This window comes from Gobius niger (genome assembly GCF_951799975.1).
Source record: "Gobius niger genome assembly, chromosome: 12".
NCBI classification, from domain to species: Eukaryota; Metazoa; Chordata; class Actinopteri; order Gobiiformes; family Gobiidae; genus Gobius; species Gobius niger.
In genome coordinates, this window is record NC_136863.1 from 22,207,213 (window position 1) to 22,227,015 (window position 19,803).

Sequence of the window (19,803 nt, forward strand, 5' to 3'; positions counted from 1 at the left end):
GATTATAGCCCACTGAAAAACTCCTAACAGTACTCATCATGTTTCAACCGCCAACAGACTGACCTCCCCTGTGATACACATGAGGATTCTCTTATCTACCAGCAATAAGTGGGATCAGTAATGATTAAACCACAAGTAAACAACGTCGGACTTTTAACATTTATTATGTATAATAAAAAAGGAAAACACAGCAACTCGGAGCATCAATAATTATGTTGTTAATTTATTGCATTTTGTAGCTAAAATAAAATATACTTAACATACAGTGATATTGTGATTACATATGGTTAAAAGGCAGCGAGATTAATGAAATCAATACATAAATGCATATGGCTGACCAAGACCTCCTCCCGTCCGTCACAAATCAATCAAATTAAATCCATGGTGTTCACCTCAGGTGTTGCAGTTTGGTGAGGAGAGAAGCATTTATGGACTTATCTCCACATAAACACAGCTAAATTCACTCTCTTCGTTTTCCCTGTAGTTAAACGCTGTTATTTGCATTTTTTTTTATTGTCCCAAAATTAACAAGAAAGATGCATCTTTTGACAGATTTTTACAACGCAGTTATTTCATACTAGGCCATAGCATAGCATAGCAAAGCAGCAATTATTGAACTTGATGAGATGCCTTTTTACAATCAGATGATTTACTGTGTAAGAGGTAAATATGCAGCAAATGCAGTTTCTTGAAAACCATGTGTGCACAACATACAGTATCTGCTGGTAGCCCTTGGACAGGTGCAAGAAGACATTCAAATCAATCTTAGTGCATCGCTGGTTTGAGGATATTTGATCATCCGTATAACGTGTGATTTTGATTTTCACTCAACTAAAAATGCCAGAAAAGTTCTTTGCTTCACAGTACTTGTGTACAGCCATTAAAAAAACACAGATTATTGCATACTATGCTAGTGGCACACCGACCTTGGCTCAGAGGTTTTTCCTTGATACTATAATGAGTTGCTATTGTGCGGCTGATAGCGTAAAGTATAACAAATACAAATGTGTTATAAACTATATACGAAACATGTAAAATAAGCCTATAATAATTTATGAGACCTAAGCAATAAATCCCAGTTCTTCCAAAACAGACTTGAAACATTCAGTGTTTCAAAGCAATCGGAATAGTGTGCAATAATAGGCAATTGGTAAAAATACATCTTGGAAGACATGCTGTAGTAACATTAAACTTAAACTTTAACTTGCTCAAAAGTGCACAGACTGCCCCTGTGAATGCTGGAAAGGATATAAAAGGACAGTCATTTTTGGTTTCAGTTATAGCTGGATACAGTTATGGACATAATATTTCAACTAAGGATCTGTCGCTAAAAGGTTACACAATATTGCCATGACAATGTTTCAAATAAATATAACATAGAGCATTGCTATAATATAATACATTTAACAATTCATATTTTGCATGAAGTGCTATTGGCTATAATTACCAGAAGGTTTAGATTTTTTAAATATAAATAAAAGAGGTCCATTAAAAAAAAAAAAAAAAATGTCGGTGTTGTTGCTCGTTTCTCCATTCAATATCGATTAAAAATGTCCAGTCTAATTATGAAAACACACCCTCCCACTTCAAGCATTGGCAAAGTTGAGGTGGAAATAATGCCAAAATGTTCATTGGGATGTTGTATTGACATTGGAGGAGGGTGTGTGTGAACCTCACAAGTTTGAGGGGAGTGTTGACTCTGTGTTTTCTCTCTCTAACATTTCAGATGGTGATGAGGATTGGGTATGTGGAGAGTGGGGCATTGTTATCTTATTTTGAGGTTCAAATGCCAAATGCGTTTGACTAGGAGTGGAATGTCCTGGAATGGGGCTGTAGGGTTTACAGACAGAAATGGGGGAGGAGAATGGGCTAGAAGTCCCTTCTGAGAATCCACCCATTGCCAAAGGCCTTTCTCGGTGTATAGCGCTGTGCGAGCCTGAGATTGTCTTTATTTCCTGGTTAAAAAGTTCCCCGAAGGACTCTGGAGGGTCTGATCCACTCTGCGCACTGTCCACTCGAGCGGCACAAGACGCTTGAGGAGCGAGCGGGTTGTGGTGAACTGTTCTGGCTTTAACAGGGCTTTGGAGGCTGGGGCTGGGGATGGGAGGGGTGTAACAAGGGGAGCACTCAGCCGACCCATATTGTGTGAGTGATGCCAAGGCGGAGTGCTCAGGCAGAACTTGGGGCAGGAAGGCGGAGTGGAGCCCGACGAGACTGTGCTGGGCCAGAGACGCAGCTGCTCCTGCAATGAGGCCACTAGAGGGCAGTCCGCTGGTGACTATGGGGAAATAAGGGAGATTTGGGCCGCTGGATGTCCTAACAGCTTTGTCATGATGACCCGCTCCCATCTGCTGCACTGTGGCATGTGAGCTTTGCTGCAGCTGGCTCAGGATGGGACCCACCGAGCTGGAGATCAGGGGGCTTATAACAGACGGCGTGGAGGGGGGAGGCAAGAATCTCCCAGGTAACATCGCTGCGGCTGCCTGCTGGAAAAATGGGAGATGTGCACTGGGTATGCTGCTTGGGAACGCTTGAGGGTGCGGCTGAGTGGAGCAGGTGTAGGACACAGTGGACTGGCCCATGGGAAGCACAGAGGAAATGTGATGCGGGGGTTGCGGGAAAGGGATAAGAGGCTGCATGCTGCTGGTGAAGATGGGCTGAGCAGGCATAGTCGGAGAGACCGTCCCACAAAGGGAAGTCCTGAGTGACGTCACGCCGAGAGTCTCCAAAACGGTGGGGAGTTTAGTGGAGCAGACAGGTGAACTCGGCCCCGACCCGCAGCAAGATTGTCCTACATGGACCCTCTTTGAATGGTGCTCTTTGAAGGATGCACTGTGAGTCAGAGGGTGGTGCTCTTTGAAGGACGCACTGTGGGTCAGAGGGTGGTGCTCTTTGAAGGACGCACTGTGGGTCAGAGGGTGGTGGAAAAGGATGGGGGGAAGCTGGGTGTGATGGGCCAGGGCGAGAGCAAGGGGCGTGGTGGCGGCCGCAGCCTGGAGAGGAGCTTGGACAAGAGGGGCCCATAAGACCGAGGGCGGGGAAGGCGGGGCAGGGGTCGGTGGGGCACACTGGGCGGCGTTGGTCTGGATCAGCTGAGTGCACTGAGCCATGTCCCGGTCGTGTTGGACGATTCTTTGGATGATCTCGCTCTCGTGGAGGTTCAGGGTCCCCGAACTTTGGTGATGCTGGACTCTGTGTTGGAGAACTGAATTTCTTTTACCTATGACAAAAATGATGTGTGTTTAAAGCTTAAGCCTTATCATTTTCAACACTTTTTAATGAGGGCCTTTTTTGGAATGTGCATTTAAATATTGCAACATAACTGATCACAAAGGTTCATAAGCCGTAATCGGTACTTTCTAAGAAGCTCCGTCAGCAGCACTGATAATGATGATGATGATAATGATGTTGGACTATTGAACAATTGAGAACCTTTGTCTACGATGGAAAACTCCTGTACGACTGAAGGTTTACACAAACATAAATCAGTAAGTATCAATATAACACCTTGATAAATCGATATTGTTATAAATTGTTGCAGTGATACATTGTAACGTGGACTACAAAACATGCAGAGACATTTGTACGAGCTGTTACAAAAATATATTACTCTTTTCAGTAACTAAGGAATATAACATACTACTAACACAAAATACAGGAATATATTAGTCATTATATTTCAAGTAACTCGCGTTACAAGAGCATTTAAATAAACTAAACTTCCCCCAAGTAAATTGTAGCACCATAATGTCACCGTAGTTGGACACGTGTATAAGATCTGCAGTCTGTAGTTAAAGTCCTCAAAACAAAACACAAGAGAATGGGGAAAGTGAAGGAAAAGGAAATCTTTGACTGCACTTTTCCTCAGTGGCATTATTATTATATTCAGTTTCTATTTTGCCTAAAGTAACTCAAAAGTAACTTAAAGTAGTGTAACTCAACTACATTTTTAAAACAGTAATATGCAACACAAACATACTACATTTTTAGAGGTGTAATCACTGATATAGAATATATCAGTATATATATATATATATTACATTTTTAAGTAACTTTCCCAACACTGTTCATATCTGCTAATAGAGTTATAAGTTGCTATTTAAGAGTAAACTTGAGGAACACGTTAAACAGAAAGAGCCTCGTCATTTAACCCATCCCTTAAAACTACTGCAGCAATCTAAAAACTGGAGAAGCTGAGCGACTGCAGTTGGATTTCTCACCAATGCGGTCCAGCCGGTCTAGAGCCACCATCTCGAAGGCCCGCCTCATCATGGGGTACTCCTCCAGGACCTCGTTGAAGTGGTCCACTGACAGAGAGTACAGGCGGCAGTAGTTATTGGCACGAACACTGGCTGTTCTCCTGCCGCGGGTCAGCAAGCAGATTTCTGAAGAAAGAACAAAATGCACATGCTGTAGTTTATGTTACCAAATAATAAACGGGCATGTATTTTAGACATATTTCAGTCTTCTCTCAAATGTTAATGCTGCAGAATGTGTTTCAAAAAACACATCTAAAATAAATTATTGTAGTCCCATTCATAAATATAGAGAAAAACTAGTGTTATTATTGTGAGACGACAATAGCAGAGCCACAGATGGGGCACTTTATGCGATTTCTGCAGCTTACCTTTTGTCCTGACCTCGTCCTTCTGCCCAGATCAAAAAAATGAAATAATGCGCCATTTAAAAAGTAGACATACTGTTTTTTAAGGACAAGCATTTTGTGAAACTGAACATGTGTTCTCTGTCTTTTTGCCTCCTGTTTATTGCCATTGGAATAGTTTAACGTTGATATGACAATGTTGTAACTGTTGTATCAAGAAATATACTGTTTTATCTACAAGTTACATGGGTTTCATTCCTAATTCACAACAAAACAGCCTTTTCACATAACTTGAAACGACATAGCTCTCTCTCCCCTCTCTGTCACTCTCAAGATTGAAGTGCTTTCAAAAATAAGGTTCTTTCATTTTTATTTTATAAGGAACGTTTTAAGGAATGAGTGCTAATGGGCCTAGGACAAAATTATTAATTTTAGTGTGGGTCCATCGCCACCCATGAGGGTTTTTAAAGGAGTCTGGATAACTTCTATACTTCCTTCATTCACTAAAAGAACAAATCAGTAATGTCCCATTGTGAGATACTGTATAAGACATTTACCTACATTTTGCGGAGTTCTATCCAAATCTATGCACAATGTACTGACCGTTGTTACATGTAAAGTCAATATGTTGGAGCCATGAGGAAAAAATGTCTAAACTAAAAGCTGCACAATAGAACAGCAGTGCACAGTTGGATTTCAGATTTAAATATTGTTTTGACAAAAGGGAAAACCCCGCAGATGGGTTCAAAGATCACAAAGCTCTTAGTCCCGCTGCCTTTTAAGGAGATGATGTGGGCATTTTATGTGGTAATAGTCTGGGACGTTAAGCTGCTGGTGCCAGGACAGAATAAAGCACTGCTGCCTACTATTGTTTTGTATTCAGCTGCTGGGACAACCTTTAACAGTATATTGTTTTTAATGTTATGTTTAAGACAAGCATTCATCAGTTCACAGGCAAATTCAATTATACAGTCCCTACATATGCATTGTATTTGTTTAATGTCTGCAGAAATTACCTCCAAAATATGATCCATCCGAAAGCTTGGTGTCTGCGCTGCTTTTTGTGATGACACTGACGACGCCATGTTGGATGAAGTACATTTTTTTGCCAATAGTCCCCTCTCGGATGATGTAGTCCCCGGGCTGGAACACCTCAAACCGCAGCTTGGTCAACATCGAAGTGACAAAGTTGGGATCGGCGTTGGCGAACAGTGGCATGGTGGCCACCAATTTACGACAATTAAAGTTGATGATTTCCTGCACAATACACAGAAATGTGGTGCGGATGAAACAAAGTGTGTATGGCACGGCGGCACGTGTCCGACTTTACACATGTGTACATTTCAATCATTATAAAAGCTATGCGAAATAGCTTAGTGCTCTGTTAATGAGGTTTTCTATGCGCTCTAGTCATTACTAATCAGATTACATGATTGTTATCATCATCACGCAAACCAAGAGGCCATATTAGATTAGATTATATTACACAGAAGAATGCTCCAATACGGCAAAAATATATCTTACCACAAAAAACACATCTCTTGAAAGTGTAATGGGAAAAATATAGTTAAAGGGTCTAGGACTTAAGTATGAAGTTACATATAACCTGGAAGCACCTTGCACAAAGCTAGGTCTCATTCTAAACCAGTTCTAAAACAGGACTAAGCCAAAGTTAAAGTGCTTTATTTTTCATTATTCATCAAGCAGCGAGGCGAGAGACTTAACCACTGTGCCACCTTACCACTCAGCGAAACTAAACCAGTCCAAAAATAAAATAAGCCAACGCAAGACCTATATCTAAATCAGGATTGTAAATAACTCCTACATAAGACCAGTACAGAGTACAGGCTGGAAACAATAGCCAACGAGTGACTGACCTCCCTGAGCGGTTCGTTGAGCTCCTCCAGGATGCTCTCCTCATCGAACATCTTGCCCTGATACCGGTGCTCGTAGTAGTCGTGGATCCTCTGGCGCATGTCGGCTGGCAGCTTGTGGAAGGACATGTACTGCTCCACTTGTTTGTACTGCAAAGACAAAATCAAACAGAAGTCGTCATTCATTTTGCAACAATGCACCTATTTCAAGATCGAGTGACGTTTCTTCCTGTACAAATTAAAGACAGTGGCCATTTTATGATCTGAAACAGAAAATGTATTACAAATTTGCACAAAAGTGTCACTTCTTTAGCATTACACAAAAACACAAAGTCAAAATGGATAGATGAATTACTAAGATTGATGTGCTGGCTCAGAGGTGGACTATAATGTGCTCATTCAGTTGGGCCATCTGCGAGGCCTGCCCACTGCGGCCATTGCTGAGCTAATAACATTAACACGGTGTCCTTCAGCTCTGTTCTCCGCCAAGCAATACGCACCCAAATCTACAGTACAGGCCGCAGAGGGATAGGAGAAATGAAGGGCTAGAGAGATTACTTAACTTGTGTTGGTTGTAACCGTAGCGTAATGAAATAAAAATAGAAATGAAAAATATGCATTCATTCAAGCTAGCCTCTTTACATTTGAGTTCTAGCAATATTTATGCCCCTTTTTTTTTATTGATGTTGCCAGAGCTTTGTAAAGCTTCAAAGGTGTTGAAAAAATGAGTAGTACAATATATATTTTTTGGGATACTATTTGTTGCTTTTGGTGACGGCTAGTTCTAATGACCCTCCTGGGGAACAATGCTGTATTCTCCCAGGAATACAAGTACATTGTTGTTCAAAGTCCCTTCTTGGTCTTCAGTATATATACAGTACTAATGATGTTCCCTCTGTATTTGCCCCAGGAGAAACTGGGATGCGACCGTCATTCTGCCTCTATGACATTCGCGAGCACGTCGACTCAGACGGACACATTTGTACAAGGCAAGATGTGCGTCAACATCAAGAACAGGTAGAATAAACACTGTCAACTTGTTACAGGACAGCTGCAAACCTGGACCACTGATGTCCTCATGAACTTATCGGAACTCCTCAAAATATTTAAGAGTACACCACATGAGCGTAAGTGAATCAACTTAATGGAGACATGGGACACCCACCTTCTCCTGGTACTGCCTCCTGGATGAGTCTAAAGACTGGATCAGGGCAGTGGCATGGCCCACAAACATGGCGAAACAAGTGGCACCGACGATCATGCTGAGGATGGTCAGCCAGACGTCAGCCATGCCTATGGGCGGGTACAGGCCATATCCGATACACAGCATGTGGCTCATGGCTTTGAAGAGCGCGTAAGAGTACTGCTGACCCCACGTGTCATTCTGGAACACAAGAGCAACTTAGTTAACTTGTTAAACATTAGGTAAACACATTGTTTATCATTATATCTGTTTTACTGTATTATTATGTGTATGTATTTATTGGGTTGCCTTATGCCTTGCTCCACTAATTTTCTTATAATAAATTAACATGAAATTACAGGTATATTTTGCTCACATTCAAATACACTAACAATCCAATACCATCAGAAACAGAATGCCTCAGCAAATACCAAGCCAGGCTGATACAGCTCTCAGGTAAATAAAAGATTTAATTTCCTTTTTCTTTTAATTTCTCAAAGACTGTCCCTTAAACATAGCAAGTGCACTCACCACCATCTTGTTCCTGGTGACCCAGCAGTCTGCAGGGAAGTCCTGGAGCATGGGCACCAGGAACTGCAGGCAGCCGTCCCAGTGGCACAGCAGCAGCATCATCCCGATCAGGTTCATGATCCGCACCATGGCACTGGCCAGGTCATAGGTCATATGGAAAACCTAGGACAAAGGTTACAGAAAAATTAACAGCATCTGAACAGAAAAGTAACATAATTTTGTAAATTTAAAAGTGTTTTGTTTTTACAATTGTTGGCAATTTCATTGAGAATAATTGTAAGAGTTTTAAACTTTGGCTGTATGTACTTTAGTCACGTACAGTGGTGTGTGGGCTGATGTCTATTGGGCTCCCAACTTTATCTTCAGAAGAGCGCCCCAGGCAGTTTCTCAGTTATGTAAGAGTCCCTGCACCTTTGCGGCCCACGGGGAGCGAAACCACAGCAGGGATTGGATAAACACATGTCCTTGTTTAGGAAGACAAATGTGTGCTTAAGCTGAAACAAATAGTTGTAAGGGGCTATAAAGTGGTGGAGCAGCACAACGACAATTATATGATGAATATAAGCTACTTTTTGAAGCCTTTTGAAGCAATTTGTAGCAAAAATTGCAGAGAGCTCCTTAAAATTCAAAGGTGAAAACCACCCAGGAGTCAGTAGCCAATGTGATATTTCAGCACAGTTAAAAATAATACTATGGTTTTCTCTTGATTCTTTATTTACCCAAATGTGTGTAGACTGTGTTCAACATGTTCAAAATAAAAATAAAATCTTTAAAAGAGTAGAAAGCCTTTGGGAAGCTGCTTGGACAGAGGTGGAGAAGCTACTGACACTGTTACATGTTTATAAGCATTTTGAATAACTAGACTCACACAAGATGATATTCCCCTTAGTAACTACAGCATTCCCTCAAAATGCATCCAAAATGACATAGACCTAGTGAAAGGTTACCTCTTCCCACTGGTGGATGTAGCGTATGAGTCGGGAAAGCCGCAGTAACCGCAGCAAACTCAGGATCTTTGTGAAGCGGACGATCCTCAGAGCTCGGGCTGTTTTGTAAAACTCTGAGTCTATACGTGTCTCTACAATAAGAAAAATATAGTCCACTGGTATAGAGGAGACAAAATCCACTATGAACCAGCTTTTTAGGTATTTAATCTTGATTCGTTGAGGGTCCAGTATGATTTCTGTATTGTCTTCTTTGACGATGCCAGTGCGGAAATTGAGGACCAAATCCATGAGGAAAAAAGTGTCTGAAACTACGTTAAAGACGATCCAAGGAGGCGTGTGCTCATCCTTAAAAAAGGTGATCCCCACAGGGATGATGATGAGGTTTCCAACCATCAGCAGCAGCATGGTCAGGTCCCAGTAAAACCTGCAAAACAGGGTCACATGATTAGCAGTTAATGACAGCTACTGTAAGCTCAGGTAAGGCTGCACAATGTTAGAAAAATATCTTATTGTGATTGTGATTAGGTTTGTAATTTATGTTTTAAAATGCAGTCATATCCATGTTGCACGTTGAACTTTGTTGGACGGGACACTGACGTGATACTGTGTTTGATATTTCAAATGTTTCATCACTTTAAGGGACTAGATGCAAGTTGGTCATTACACTCATTACTGCCACCTCAGGTCTTACGCGTAACTGCAGTTTCTATATTAAGCTCGTGCATGACGGTACTTCGGACCTGAATCAACACCTTTTTGAGTGACAGTGAATGATTTTATAGGCAGTTGTGGTGAACAGGTCTGGGCTCATTCTACGCATTAGGACATTGCTGGAAATGACAAGCACTTGTGAAGTTAACCACCCAATAGCAAGAAGAAATATTCAGTCGACCTGTCAGCAGTCACAATGTTAAAGCTAATCCATTTATATATTAAATATCATAAAGTGTTTCATCATGTGCAATACACTATGGTCACATTACCTGAGATTCATTGCTGCTAAAATACTTTACATATCCATATTCGTATACTTTAAGTGATAGTGTGTAAGTTTGGAAAGTGCAAAGATACTGTGCAGAACCCTCAAGCTCCCAGGCCTCTGGTAGAGGACCCGAGCTTGGAGGAAAAAGAAACTGCCCGTGGAGGGTGAGGAAGAGTTTTTTTTATAATATACAGTGAGAGCCATATGTTTACAAACACTTAAAAAGACACTCACGGTCTGACATGAAACCAGAATTAACTAAAAATTGCGTGAACATGCCTTTTCAGCTCTGCCCATACATTTTTAACTGGATTGAGATCAGAAGTTTGTGATGACCACTTCAAAACATTGACTTTGTCATCCTTAAAACACTTTGTAACCAGTATTGGCCATAAGGTTTGTCCATTTGGAGGACCCATCTGCTCCCAAGCTTTAACTTCCTGGCTGATGTCTTGAGATGTCACTCCACATAGTGTTCCTTCTTCATGATGTCATCTATTTTGTGAAGTGCACCAGTCCTTCCTGCAGCAAAACAACCCCACAGGATGATGCTGCCACCCCCGTATTTCACAGTTGGGATGGTGTTCTCAGGCTTGCAAGAGTCCCCCTTTTTCCTCCAAATGTGACGATGGTGATTATGGCCAATCTGCCTTTTGATGTTTCTTTTGGACTAAGGGCTTCTTCCTGGCAGAGTACCCTCTCAGTACAGGACTTGTTTCTCTGTGGATGATGACAAACTCTTACCAGGTTCAGCATCTTCACCAGGTCTTTTGCATTTGTTCTTGGGTTGATATTCACATTTCAGACCACAGCACATTCATCTCTGGGACACAGAACCCGCCTTCTTTCTGATCTGTAAGATGACTGGACATTCATCATTGTTTTAACCACTGAACCTGGCACCTTCAACTGTCTTGAAATTGCACCCAAGGATGAACCAGACTTGTGCTTCCAAGGTCATGACATCATCATCTGGGCTTTCCCGAATTGTTTAAAGGTATAGTAATCTTAGTGTATGCAAACTTCTGACTTTGTAAAAAGTAATACAAAATTGTGTAGAAAATTCTATCTCTCATTCTTCTGGAATTTGACAAATAGAAATATTTTTTACATTTCTAATTGACCTAAGAAAAACAAAAAGCTAATTCTAGTTTCATGTCAGACAGTGAGAAAAAAATGCAAATGTCTTTTTATAAAGTGTATGTAAACATATGGTTCTCACTGTATATTATAACTTACTGTACATCAAAATGTAAGACCAGGTGGTCAATGTTGCACATTTTATGAAATTTGTAAAACATTTAGACGACCAGCCACGATCACGTTGTAGGATAAATCATGATTATCTTATCGTACATATGAATGTAGATTTACTGTGGTTTCCTGGAATTCCTTGTTTAATCTGTTCCAGCTGCTGGGTCAGAACACACAGTATAGTTATATATTATAGTATATTTATCTGTGAGGGCTATATTTCAGTGAGTTGTAACTGTCCAAATACAAGGCCTGATCAATATTGTATCTGCTGGGGTTACGGACATGAGGGAGGAGCGTTGTGAAATATTGGTTCAGAAATATTTCTTGACAATACAACAAATACTTTGTGATTGTAGTGGATTGTCTGTTGCACTTCATACTTTTGTATGATCAATTATATACATTGCAAATGATTGTGATTTTCTGAGATACAGATGCAAATGTCATCTGCATTTGTTTTCCTTACTCTTGTGTTGCCTAAACCTGCATGGACTCACTATATCTGCACTATAATTGGAGATCAATACCTATGTGAGTATTTAACAAAATTAAAATATTTTGATTTTAAAAGCCCAAAGTCAATGTTTTGTAATTTAGTCTTAATTAACTCAGATTAATATCACAATATACTTACGGATATTATTTCTGCGTGGTTACCAAAGGATGCCTGTATTGCCATTCACACTTTACTGCGGACCATTGCATCCCGGACATCCATCCTACTTGTTCACGCTTCAACGAAATCCCCACGGGGCAGCCCTGTGTAACGAGGTGCGAGCAGCCCCTCACCAATCACTGCCTATTTGCTGAGGCTCCTTCCTTCAATTTCCACTCATCTCCTCTCAAGCCTATGTCTGAGTACAGTAAGGGCGCAGCAATTGTTTACCATTCGAAGGTGCGTACCAGATGAGGAATCATGCAGCTGTGTGATTGCATGTCCAAACCATTTTGGAGAGCTAATTAAAGTCTGATTGATCGCGACAGGAGGCGGACAACACCTATAGTCTATGAGCCTCCACCAGCATGCATGCATTAGACCAACTACAGCTTACAAGCACGGGCTAAGAGATGTGGGAAAGCTCAATATGTGCACTATTACTACATGCAAGAGGAGGGGGTTGTTTGCAGTTTCTAGGTTGTGATGTCTTGTGTCAATTACCGTATATGTTTCATAATATTTTTAGGTTGGTTTACAAGGCAAAGAAATCTAACAACACAAAATTCATAAATCTTTTCTTTCATTTATCATTATTTGTCAGATATTGGATTTAGAACTGGCCACAATGAACTTACAGCTCAGTTAAAGTCCTTTCACTGAATTGAATAACACAAATTGGAGTTCAACTAAAGGATTTTAACTTATTTGTGCGGATAGTTGTTGTTTCATCTGGATTGTCCCAGCAATTATGAATATCACCCATTACCGACAAACAAATGTAGTAAAGCAGAAAGAATAATATTTATCATTCAAATGTGGTGAGGTAGAAATAAGTTCTCGAAATTAAATTTGTTCTTACTACTAGTACAATTAAATTTACTTTGTCACTGACTTCCTCTACTTGTAACCCAACAAAAGTCATCGACACAAGGCAAAATGAATGAATCTAACTAAAAGCGGGTCATGCTTGCTGTGTCCCATTGAATTTGTAGGTCATTGAACCATTTCTGAATTAATATTCAGGAATAGGCAGTAAACAGCTGTGTAATGCTTTTACGGGATTGGCACAGTACATTGCAGACACTGCTAATCATTCGGCTTTAATTAATCATTAGCCAGTGTGCACAAATCCAGGTGGGCACCAACAGGGGGATTTGCTGCCCTACCATTCAGGTATATAAAGGCACTCATCATAACTATGCTATGGAGGGATGAATTCATTGTATGTGGACCTTAATCTAGATTAGAAAACATAAAGCTAAAGTACAAAAGATTGATTGAATAATCCAAATAAATATCATGCATACATCATGGCCACCTGTCCAACATCCGTCCATAAAATATAAAATACACCATCTGTCATGAGCGTCATGGGGCTGAACGTATCTTGCAATAGCACTTTAAAGATCCCTTTGCACATTTAATCCCATCCAGGAGCGTTAACATTTGAGAGAAGTCTGAACAGTAACAGGATGAGATGTATTTCAGTACATGTTCGTAGAGGTTAGGTTTAAAGACCCAAGGAGCCACATGAAAAGTTAAATCTTTGTAGATACAGTTGCTCAGTGTAATCACTGTTGGTGATTCATTTTGCCTGCTCATAAGTATGTATACGAATTCATTATTGGCAAAATAGATTCATTTGCCATCTACTAACACTTTAAACAGAGAGCAAAATATGTAGTTGTACATGTATGCCAACTTCAGCACATTGCCATCATCAAGATTTGGTAATATGCCACCATATTACCAGAGTGAAAGCATCAATAAAAGTGGCAACTTATATTATAACCATTTGATCTCATCAGCTTTCTCCTTTTTTTTTGCCAAACAAAGCATTTGCATTCAGCCCCTCATCTGCTGTGTTCCTTCTGTGACACACTGGTCCTAATTGCATGCCCCTCTTTCAGCTTAAATCCACAGTTATCTCCTGGGAATCCATGTCATCTCAAGTTACCCTCTATCAAGCCAGATGTTTCATAGTTAGCATTAATGGCCACGTCAGCGGCTACCAAACAGGCGAACATCTGGGCCAGGATCCCAGAATGGGCTGGGGTCTAGCCGGGGACAGCACATTACCGTTAACTTACTCGGTATTAATCTAAGATTTAGCATTATTATAAAGCTTACAGTTTTGAACTTGCCAAACCCCTGCTGATCTAGAGCGGAATTTTACACTATGCAGGTCAAATGGGCAAGTGGAAGAGAATAGCATTACAAAGCAAAGTGAACATAAAAACAGGCTTAAAATGCGAAAAGGAGCTTAGGTCAATCAGGACAGTTGGAAAAAAGCGAGAGATAGGCATGGTATTTGCAGCACACACACAGGCTGTCCGGGTTGAAGCTACACACAACAGCCTGTCTCCAGATCATAGGCTTAGCACACACCTGTACTTTGTCTCTGGAGTGTGGACCATGTATGCACCAATCATATTAAGCATATTTAGACTGCAGCATGCTGTGTCTGCTACCACTGATGGTGATGGTGCACGAAAGCCTTTGATAAGACACAGACGCTCATAAATCAAAGTGGGAACAAGTCCACTGTCATAACACATTACCTCACGTAAAGCAAAGACCTTAAGTGTGGCCGTTTGACAAGATGCAAAATACAATGCAATTAGTTGCTTATGAATATACACATTAAAACACTGGAGCCACAAAGAGATCAGTAGATGCAATATACAATATTTAATCAAATTAAGTTGTTTTTACATCAGATGCCCCCCCCTAAACAGTGTCCATTTATCAGGTTTGAGACTGGCACAATGACTTATAATTCTGCAGCTCAACATGTTAAAGTTGAGTTAAACAATGATAAATCATAAACTCACCGACAACCTGTGATTATCTATCTGTCTAATGCTTCTTTGGTGGCATTTGACATTCATCATTTTGTGTAAAATATTACACAGATGTTGTTTCTCTCACTAAAATACCAATTACATATGAGCACTTTGTTTCCATTGTATTGTAAAAGCCTGACAAACCCAATTGGCATGCAAAGAAATGTGGCAAAAACCGCAATTTCCAAGTCCAAGATGCAATAGATGGTATTAATATGGCAAAAAAAAAAAAAAACACCACCACAACAACAACAACAGATTAATAAAGCAATGTATCACTCCATACATTGCTTTAAAAGAAAGAAACAATGCAAAGCAATTTGCTGTCAATGTCACAATACACTTTGAGATACTGGCTGGAGGTGGTCAGAGGGGCTATAAACTATACCTTTGTTACTCTGCCACGGGCAGCTGTGGCAACGGAAGTAGCCAACTAGGTGCGACTGTGGAGTGAATTAACATTGACAACATTCTAGTAAAGCACTGGGTCTATATGAAATTAAAGTCAAAATTATAACTATGTATACTAATTAATTATTGGCCAAATGGTATTATTTTTGCACAATACATCAACATTATTATTACTACACAATATTAACAAGGCAGAGTCCATTTTGTTCTGCACCTGTAAAGCCTGGACATATAGATAAATAAAATGGGATAAACTGATCAGCAATAAGCACGACACCTCAGTCCCAGCAGTCAACAGCTGGAGTCCTGAATCCCATTTTCATTTCCATCTCTGTGCCTAGATCTCTCTGGATCCCTGCCTGCCGTGCGTCCCCTCTGCAGCCACACATTGCTGCTCCATTAGACTAATTGTGCAGTAATAATCCTGCCCTGATGTGTGCCTCTAATATCTTCAATGGTCATGTTACCCTATTTTGATTACCCCATTTCAAAGCCCCCACTGCTCTCTCTCAGTAATCCACTGTGTAATTCAAATGAGTGGAGAAAGCGGCACACATCTCTACAACTGCACAGAAAATATGATGACACTGAGCTTCAAGGTTAAATGTCAGGAAAATCCCTTGATGGTGAATCTAAAGCAGGCTGGATCACTAAAAGGAATTTGAATATAAGACCGCTTCATAATGAATATTTAAAATATACAGTAATAGTCTTGACAAAATGCACCACAGAGAAAGGGGAGAGTGGTGCATGTTGGAACATTTGAAATAAATCTTTTGTTTTAAGTAGCAAGCCTAGATCAGGAAAGGGGATTACAGTCATGCTGGTTTCAGATGAAAACCTAAAGATTTCAGCCACTTTATTAAAAGGTCTGCTAATGGGTGTGACCCATAGCATCATAATAACATCACAAATGGTGGTTCAAAGAAAGATTTTGGAGCAGGACATGGAATTGTGTCAGCCATCTGTAACTTAGAGATTTAACATCCATCTGACCAAACAGGGGTCTTGCTCCTCTGCATCTGTTTGAACATGTGGGTTTCTTCTTTATTTCAGAAAGGCTATTTTAACAGTAAACATCCCAAGATATGATTTTTATTTGTTATAACATTTATGTTGTCTTTTGCTCATGGTTACATGGTCTGAATGTGCAGGTCAATGTCCCATTCAGAAATTGTGTTGGATCTGACTGCTGAGACTGAGCTGCATCAAGCTTCAAAACAAGTTGTTCCATTTACAACCAAGTGCTTGATGGGACACTGCAGCACTTCGGTTAGAAAGGTGACAAAAGTCTTACCTAAAGTCACTATAGGGATGGATGATCCAGAAGCCAGCAGACTTGACCCTCTCCCTCTCATGCTCCACGGCCCGCTCACTGCCCAGCATCCGCAGGGAGAACTTGTTGACTCCTGGCTGGAGCATGGCCCCGAACTGGCGGTGCATGAATCCAGCTTGGTATAGGCGCTCGTCGACGGGGATGATCTGCTCGGACCCCTCCAGTTTAATGAAAGTGGACTGGTCAAACACAGTGCCCTGTCCCGTAGCGCCACTGAGCGCTGAGGGACCCCTCTGCTGGGGCCCGGGGCTGCGCTCTGCGTCCGCCTCGGGCAGCAGGCAGCACTGCTCCGCGGGGTCCACTGGGGCATGGCGCCCCGTGAGGGAGCACAGGCTGCCCCGGAACAGACGGCAGTCTCCATTCAAGTTAGTCTTAACGTTGGTCACGTCCCGGTCCAAGTCTTCAGTCCTGGCCTCTTCAATGCTCCGCGCGCTGCTCGCGGGAGACAGAGAGGACAACTGTTTGAGTCCGATACTTTTCCTCCTGTCCTTGTCGCCACTGTCCCATTCGTCAATCACAAAAGGCTTCTGTCCGATGTTCTGCGGCAGGCTGTAGAGCCGTTTGCGCATGGAAGACTGAAATCTCTCCATTTTCAGAAGAGGAGCACGCGCTAAGGGTGGCGAGGAGAAGCACGCGGATGAATCATGGACCAGACGCTCGGGGTGCCACTGGAGGAAAGGCAGTGACGGCGCATCTGCAGCAGGTCTCTCACTGGACTCTGTCCCGGTTCAGACATTGGGATGCGTCAATGGCCCGTGTCCGTTGCCACGCGATGCTCGTGTGAACGCACGCAAATCCCGGTGTCCCGCGTGCAGCAGCGCGCATCAGGATGCAGCATGCTGCGCGTCGGACGTGCCGCTCGCTCCTCAATGACAAAGCATCATCTGCACCTCCCCAAAATACAAGCGAGGTGATGACACGCGCATCTCTCGCACGGCGCTGACATCACGCGCCCGTCCAGCAGGCTCTTTCACCAAACCTGAATATTGATGGGACTAATCCCGCGGGTTGCCACTGGAGACAAGAGCATGCGCGCGCCCCACCCGCGAGGGCGCGGACCAGTACACACGGGTTCAGAGGTCACTGCTCCTGTATAGGTCAGGTCCTGATACAAACATGTGGATCATGTTGGCACGAGGCAGATCTGTCACTGAGGGATGTGCTCTGTTTTATTGCATTAATGTTTGGTGCAGCCCTGTGAGGCAACTCCTGATGGTGTTGGGCTACAAAACCATTGATTGATTGATTGATTGATTGATTGATTGATTGATTGATTGATTGATTGATTGATTGATTGATTGATTGATTGATTGATTGATTGATTGATTGATTGATTGATTGATTGAAGGCAACATGAGCCTTTTTTCACACAAGCCTGTGGTTGTATAGTCTCGAGGGGGGTAATGTATTATGAAGAGGGCATGCTCCGACAAAGTTATATTGGACATGAGATGAGTACTTGCAATGCAGAAATTCCAATTTGAGCTGCAGAAATGTAATTGTAAAGATGGGCCAATACAGCAAACTGTAGTTTGTGCATATGTGACCCCATTGTCATTTTTTAACTCATGTTCAGTCATGAAACAATAGCCCAATAATTTTACCATTATTTTGCATTAGACATTTATCACAAATTATTTTTTAAACCTACTTATGCACTTTCAACTCAGAGAGGCATCAGACAGATGCACTTAACAGGTTTTACTTTTACTGCTTAAAAAGTCACAGATGTTGGATAGACGGGTTCTGTCACTTGAGGCAGGCAACGTCTGGAGGGCCAATATCTTCTGGCTCTCCGATCATTTTGAGTAAAATAAAAGCACAGAACAACTAAAATAATAATTAAAAAAACAGAATATTGACAATTTCTTCAAATACATTTTGGGGACCTTGTATAGCAGGTTTGAATTATTGTCGATATCATCATTCAACAGCTGCTCAGTTCTCACAGTACTCAAGTGGTACTTTTATTTGTACGCGAGTAACTATTAGTGTCACTATTTTTGACTTCTACTTCAAGAAAAAAAAATAAAAGTAAGGTAATGTCTTATTTGAGAACATATATTTTGGCTACTCCACCTACTCCACTTCATCTGGCCATTGTTGCTGCCACTTTGTTTTCCAAGTCAAACTAAAATAAGGCTACAGCAGTTGCTTCAGTGTAGCTCCCTATATGTACCACCAGATGGCGCCGTTGCCCGCCAGTTAAACCGCTGAAGCGATGAAACGTCCAGTTTGCAAATAAACCACTCTGCACACACAGATCTTTTTGAGATGTTTATTCTTAAAAATGATGCGCGACCTTAAAATTGTTTTTACATGTGCCATTCTCAACTTGGGACACAATCTCTTTTCCCCTCCGCCCTGTCCCATTCCAGCTTTGAACAATTCATGCAGCCGGTGTATTATGCCATCTATAGTGGTCCTATAATTGTCATTTTAAAGCTTTGTCACAGAGAAATCAAAAGCTGCAATGATTTTAAATATATTGATATGAATAATAATTGCATAGGATATAGCCATGCTGTACAATACACATACTTATAAAAGAATATGAATGATTAGTACATATTTCTAAAGTTATTTATACAGTGTTTCAATATCCTCGACATTTAAGTGCATCTTATAATGTGGTATCTCTTTATATTATATTGATCATACATAGTTATAGTGACTTTGATACATACAGTACATACATAGAGTGGAGTAAACCTTAACTGAAGTTAGAGGGACATTGCAAAGCCCTTAAATGTAATAAAATGGTACGCAGTGATGATAAAACTGTACACAGCTGTCATACCAAATTATGGCGGCATATCTTGTACATTATTTTAATTTTTCCTCTAAACACGCACTACATAGTATCTACATGAAGCCACTCTCAAATAAATGATTAAATAAACCAATCAATCAAAAATCAAAAATAGCTATTTCTGTATCAAACAGATTCTCAACACCTTGCATGCATTATAGTCAAAATGTAAAATTAAGTGCATAAATAAAATATTATGCTTGGAATGTCGACAACAGCATGCAGCAACAGTGATTATGATGGTTAACACTTTCGTAATGCTTTGACCTCATAACCCTTCACATGGTAAACTCATAAGGCATGCCTCTTTGAAACTCCTTAATGGCAGATATATCCTCTTCACAACCGCTATGCTCTCGCCTC

General features: G+C 41.1%; 1 protein-coding gene across 1 annotated transcript; it reads right to left on the bottom strand.

The window, feature by feature from the left end:
* Nucleotides 1-530: 530 nt before the first annotated feature.
* LOC306971404 (potassium/sodium hyperpolarization-activated cyclic nucleotide-gated channel 4-like) lies at nucleotides 531-17,846 on the bottom strand. Its single transcript, XM_079567664.1, has 8 exons — nucleotides 16,590-17,846; nucleotides 9,139-9,562; nucleotides 8,192-8,353; nucleotides 7,643-7,861; nucleotides 6,481-6,627; nucleotides 5,620-5,860; nucleotides 4,221-4,385; nucleotides 531-3,220 (listed from the first exon to the last, which is right to left on the bottom strand). Exons 1-8 carry the CDS (start codon nucleotides 17,216-17,218, stop codon nucleotides 1,674-1,676), a joined length of 3,534 nt encoding a protein of 1,177 aa, XP_079423790.1. The 5' UTR covers nucleotides 17,219-17,846; the 3' UTR covers nucleotides 531-1,673.
* Between the last annotated feature and the right edge of the window lie 1,957 nt (nucleotides 17,847-19,803).

Excerpts from the sequence above, each read along its gene's own strand:
- LOC306971404 (XM_079567664.1), bottom strand. The coding sequence starts at position 17,218 with ATGGAGAGATTTCAGTCTTCCATGCGCAAACGGCTCTACAGCCTGCCG. Across the intron at positions 7,862-8,191 it reads TCACCAGGAACAAGATGGTG|AATGACACGTGGGGTCAGCA; the intron begins GTGAGTGCACTT and ends CTTGTGTTCCAG. Across the intron at positions 5,861-6,480 it reads TCAACGAACCGCTCAGGGAG|GAAATCATCAACTTTAATTG; the intron begins GTCAGTCACTCG and ends TGTATTGTGCAG.